General features: G+C 42.6%; 1 protein-coding gene across 4 annotated transcripts in view; it reads left to right on the forward strand.

Moving 5' to 3' along the window:
• The window catches only part of LOC128657420 (gastrula zinc finger protein XlCGF7.1-like), a 77,263-nt gene that overhangs the window by 32,172 nt on the left and 39,091 nt on the right, over positions 1-6,000 (forward strand). For 3 of the 4 annotated variants that reach the window (XM_053711765.1, XM_053711764.1, XM_053711767.1), the window contains exons 3-4: positions 2,064-2,168; positions 4,913-5,017. In XM_053711765.1, the coding sequence (XP_053567740.1) occupies positions 2,064-2,168; positions 4,913-5,017 (210 nt within the window). The remainder of the gene's footprint in view (positions 1-2,063; positions 2,169-4,912; positions 5,018-6,000) is intronic. The other variant, XM_053711766.1, reaches the window with a different exon arrangement.

Below are 6,000 nucleotides of genomic sequence, written 5' to 3' on the forward strand. Positions count from 1 at the left end.
CTCTATCTGAATAACGGAAGAAAAAAAGTAGGTTCAGTGTCCCTTTAAAAGTAGGGCAGTGCCTAATGCAAAAAAGTTAATGTTACAAAAAAGAGAAAGAAAGATGCATTCATTTGGTAAAACTAAAGCATCATAAAGATAGGAGTGTGTTTATTACAATCCTAATCTATTGGGAAAAAGTGAAAAGGAAGCCAGTATATTAAAACTTTAGCTTTTAATTAAATAATACAAAATGTTTTAAATGTGTCCTTATTTTATTATTTGATTAAAAGCTAAGTTTTACTATACTGGCTTCCTATTCGCTTCTCCCCAGTATATCATGATTGTAATATAAACACTCCTATCTTTATGATGCTTTAGTGTGCTGAATTAATGCATCTTAGTAGGTTTGTCTTAGACAGGTAGGTACCTGCAGCTCCAGGGTGAGTCACTCACCGGCTTCTGGAATTTTGCTGACTTCCTGCTGATGCATGAGCTCCCACGTGTCCTCTCTTCACACCCTCAGCTGTCTGTCCCCAGCACTCATCTCAGCCTTCTCTATGGGCGAGACAGACTCCAACAGCTGCACATACTGTCCATGCAGTGCCTGCTTGCTATGCAAGTACAAGCCATAGCCCTCCACCACACACACTCTATACCCATCATGTTCTGTTATCTATCAGCCAGAAGTACGGTTAATAAATAGAATTTTAAGCTACGAAGCCTGATTGATAGTTGGCGGAACTAAGACAACCAGCTCCCATTTAGCTCCTGCTTCATGCATATCATAAGACATTAGCACCCAGTATACAGCCTGCCTGCCAGTAATACATACAGTAAACAGCACAGAACAAGACCTGATTGATAGGTGGGCGGGGCTAAGACAACCGGCCCCTATTTAGGTCCCGCCTCCTGCACTAAGACACATCATGTCAGAAGATATTAGCACCTAGTGTACAGCCTGCCTGCCAGTAATATATACAGTATACAGAACAGAACGAGACCTGATTGATAGGTGGGCGGGGCTAAGACAACCGGCCCCTATTTAGGTTCCGCCTCCTGCACTAAGACACATCATGTCAGAAGATATTAACACCTAGTGTACATCCAGCCTGCCTGCCAGTAATATATACAGTATACAGAACAGAACAAGACCTGATTGATAGGTGGGCGGGGCTAAGACAACCGGCCCCTATTTAGGTTCCACCTCCTGCACTAAGACACAGCATGTCAGAAGATATTAGCACCTAGTGTACAGCCTGCCTGCCAGTAATATATACAGTATACAGAACAGAACAAGACCTGATTGATAGGTGGGCGGGGCTAAGACAACCGGCCCCTATTTAGGTTCCGCCTCCTGCACTAAGACACAGCATGTCAGAAGATATTAGCACCCAGTGTACAGCCTCCCTGCCAGCAATATATACAGTATAAAGCACACAACAAGACCTGATTGATAGGTGGGAAGGACAAGGGCTACTGTATCTGGCTCACCGGGCAAATACCTGGTATGCCCAATGCTCAGTTTGGGCCTGAATATAGCTGATCACAGTCCAGGAAAGGTTTTAAAGGGACAGTAAACACTTTGAAATTGTATATAAAACTGTTAGTTCTGTTTAGTAAAAAAAAATATATATATATTTACATTACTTACTTTGCTCCTTTTCCTGTAATTTAAGTCCTGATAATTTTGGGATTTGCAGGTATGAAATTTAGAAGTGCATATGTCTGACGTCACAAACCTGACCCTGCTATATATTTGCCCCTAATCTAGCTTCTGCAGATATGATAAGATTCTTCAAAACAATGAAAGTAACTAGACTTGCCTACTCCACTAACAACTCCAGAAGGGCTACTGAAAAAGAAAAACAATTGCAGCAAACACCGTGTTAAGGTATTCCAATAAAAGTTAACCTCACCTAGTATGTTAATTTATTGGAAGACTGCAGAGGAAAGTAAAATTACAGAGGGGAAGCACATATTTTGTGATGTTACCAGTCTGGAAAATACACAAACTGTTTTATGGTAAAGTTATAAAAACTAGATCATGTGATATAAAAACTGAATCTGCTTTATTTGTACAGACGAAGATAGCGCTGATACAGTGAAATCTGAGCTAACAGAAGATCTGTGTGTGAGGCGTCAGCTGGGAGCCCCGGATGAGGAAAGCAGTGACAGTATTAGCGCAGGTGAGTGTGCACGTGTGATTTGTCTGAAGGATGTGAGTTTCAGGTGTGAGTGTGCACATATGATGTTTGTGAGTTACAGGTGAGTGTGCATGTATGATGTGTGTGTGTGAGGGGTGTGAGTTACAGGTGAGTGTGCAGGTATTATGTGTGTGAGGGGTGTGAGTTACAGGTGAGTGTGCATGTATGATATGTGTGATGTGAGTTACAGGTGAGTGTGTACGTATGATGTGTGTGAGGGGTGTGAGTTACAGGTGAGTGTGCATATATGATGTGAGTGATGTGAGTTACAGGTAAGTGTGTCCGTATGATGTGTGTGAGTTACAGGTGAGTGTGCATGTATGATATGTGTGAGGTACACAGGTTACAGGTGAGTGCACACGTATGTTTTGTCTAAGGCAAGTAGGTTACAAGTGAGTGTTTTGTCTAAACTTAACTTTTGCCTTTAAAGAAATAATAAAGAATAAAAAGGATGGTGGGGGCGTGTCGAAACAGCAACCAAGATGGCTGCTTTTCTCTAAGGCTGGTTACATGAGCAGATAAGACCGCTGATTATTGCTCTGAGATCTCATAAACTGAGCTATTTTTTAGCAGTATTTTACAATCCAGAACCTGCTGAATAGAAAAATATACTTATTCACCCAGATTTCAGCCCGGAAGACCTAACAGATGTGGTGCGCAGCGGAGGCCTACTACCGGCCTAAGCCTTCATCTAGCCCTCCCCATTATCCTGCAGACACAGGACAAGCAGCTGTATATGCTGATCATTCCCCAATAACTACTAAAAGTTATACCCCTTTCCCTACAACAAACAAAATGCAGCCGACAGAAATATCCCTGGTCATGGCTTTGGATAAATGGCTGTCAGATAGGACGGACCTCATGATACAGCATATGAAGTTAGCATGGAACAGTTCGGATACCTCCGAGATGCACGATCACCCTAAGAAACCACAAACGGAAATATCACCCAATATTTCTGTACCTCTGACGATGTCCATAGGATCTAACACCCCAGTAACACACTCACCCGCTTTGTTGACCAATGCGCTATTGCCTGATGCTGCGGGTGGAGAGGTTACATCGGAGAACAGTTTGGGGCCAGAGTCAGGACAGAGAGACAAAGTGTACGTCCAGGTAACTGGAGACCTGCGGTCCCACATTCCTGGCATTGGAAACATAGGATTGGGCAGTGTAAAAAAGAAGCCGCTAAAGATGCAGTCCATACCCACAACGTTTGTCTCACATCAACGTGAAGCTGATCGACCCCTGAAATGGCTGAGGATTGTTCACCCTCCAGATGCTGCCTCTGCCCGCGGCGTTGGAGATCATGCCGTTCAAGGCCTTCATTGGAGTCGCATGCCTCGGCCCTCACTTCAGCTAGAGCCTCGCTGCAGAGCTCAACGAGTCCGTCGGATGCCTAGCCAACTTGGTATACAAAGACTCAGTTCCGCATATACGCCATCACACACAGCTATTCATAAAACCGGAGTGGGGTAGAAGGGTTAGGCTTATATTGACAGCCTACAATGCAGAAATGGAGTGCAATTATGTGAGGCCGATGACTTTAGGATTTATTTGCTCTAATGTAGGTACATGCAACAGTCAGTTTCATAGTTATACTTGGTCATTAGAGTGCCATATCTATAATGTAAACCCTCTCCGGATTACTGTCATTATACTGTTGTGGAAGAACTCTGGGGGATATAAATAATTTCGTATATGTATATGTCTGCATTGTTAATCTAAAAACCCAAGGTTATATCTAATAGCAGCTGACCCTCTGGTTTTAAGAAATCTTTCATTTAATGCCATATACCAGATTCATTAAGGGCATACAAGTACTTACTATGTCTCCCAATAATTACTATGTTATATAACCTGGGACTTGATAGCATAGGATAGTATATGCTCCATAGCTATGTTTGGTTTCAGTGAAATATATGTTCATCTTTACTGTTGTACGTCCCTTTACTTACTTTTATACTATATAATTATGCCCTACAATAGTTACTTACTGAATCCATCTAACGGGAGAGCGCATTATTCCCTGAAAAATACCCATTCATTTATAGTGATTTATTAAAGGGCTAGTTGCTCTATTTTTGCCTTAGAAATTTACATTACATTTTAGGTTAAGGCTGCTCTGATTTAAAGCTGCTGCTTCTATAAAACAAATTGTTAATATACAGGGATTTATTGACTGTTCTTATTATGAAAACATGAGGTTAATTTGTTTTTCTTTAAAGGCAATTACAGTTTGTATTTAAAGTGAATTATACTGACAACATAGGTGTTCTAAAACATTCTCTAACGCCATAAATGTTCTTATTATCTCTGTAACATATTAGCCTTCAACTGTCTGTTTTTATGTTCTGTATCTGCCAGATGAAGTGTGTTTTGTAATATGGAGATATAAAACAGAGGGTTAGAATGTATTATGTTTTGTTACAGCATACAGGTGATACCTATGCAGTAGGTTGTATTTGTGTGTATTTTCCATCTAGGTTTCATGAGGTTATTACGAAATATGTAATTATGGAAATTATAGCCTGATTTAATGCTTGTAAACTTTTGTTTTTTCCTCAATAAAAATGTCTTATAAAAAAAAAAAGAATAAAAAGGCTAAAGTCCAGTGTATCTATGTGGTGCTATTGTCTGTCTAGGATATCTATAAAAGGTTTTATGATAAAGTTATAAAAACTAGATCATGTGATATAAAAACTCAATCTGCTTTATTTGTACAGAGAAAGATAAAGCTGATATAGTGAAATTTGTGAAAACAGAAGATCTGTGTGTGAGGCGTCAGCTGGAAGCGCCAGATGAGGAAACCAGTGACAGTATCAGCTCAGGTGAGGGTGCATGTGTGTTGTCTGGGGGACATGGGTTACAGATGAGTGTGCACGTGTGTTGTGTCTGGGGGGCCGCAGGTTACAGGTGAGTATGCACGTGTGTTTTGTCTGGGGGGCCGCAGGTTACAGGTGAGTGTGCACGTGTGTTGTGTCTGGAGAACGTGGGTTACAGTGAGTGTGCATGTGTGTTGTGTCTGGAGGGCGTGGGTTACAGATGAGTGTGCACGTGTGTTGTGTCTGGGGAACGCGGGTTACAGATTAGTGTGCACGTGTTTTGTGTCGGGGGAACGCGGGTTACAGATGAGTGTGCATGTGTGTTGTGTCTGAGGAATGTGGGTTAAAGATGAGTGGGGACGCGGGTTACAGATGAGTGTGCATGTGTGTTGTGTCTGAGGAACGTGGGTTAAAGATGAGTGGGGACGCGGGTTACAGATGAGTGTGCATATGTGTTGTGTCTGAGGGACGTGGGATAAAGATGAGTGGGGACGCGGGTTACAGATGAGTGTGCACGTGTGTTGTGTCTGGGGGACGCAGGTTACAGATGAGTGTCCACTTTTGTTGTATCTTCGGGGCACGGGTTACTTATGAGTATGCACGTGTGTTGTATCTTGGGGATGCGGGTTACAGATGAGTGTGCATGTGTGTTGTGTCTGGGGGGCCGCAGATTACAGATGAGTGTGCATGTTTGTTGTGTCTGAGGGATGTGGGTTACAGATGAGTGTGCATGTGTGTTGTCTCTAGGGGATGCGGGTTACAGATGAGTGTGCAAGTGTTTTGTGTCTGAGATACGCGGGTTACAGATGAGTGTGCACGTGTGTTGTGTCTGGGGGGCCGCAGGTTACAGGTGAGTGTGCACGTGTGTTGTGTCTGGGGGGCCGCAGGTTACAGGTGAGTGTGCACGTGTGTTGTGTCTGGGGGGCCGCAGTTTACAGATGAGTGTGTTTTGTTGTATCTGGGGGATGCGGGTTACAGATGAGTGTTTA

The sequence above is a fragment of the Bombina bombina genome, chromosome 4 (assembly GCF_027579735.1).
Source record: "Bombina bombina isolate aBomBom1 chromosome 4, aBomBom1.pri, whole genome shotgun sequence".
NCBI lineage: Eukaryota > Metazoa > Chordata > Amphibia > Anura > Bombinatoridae > Bombina > Bombina bombina.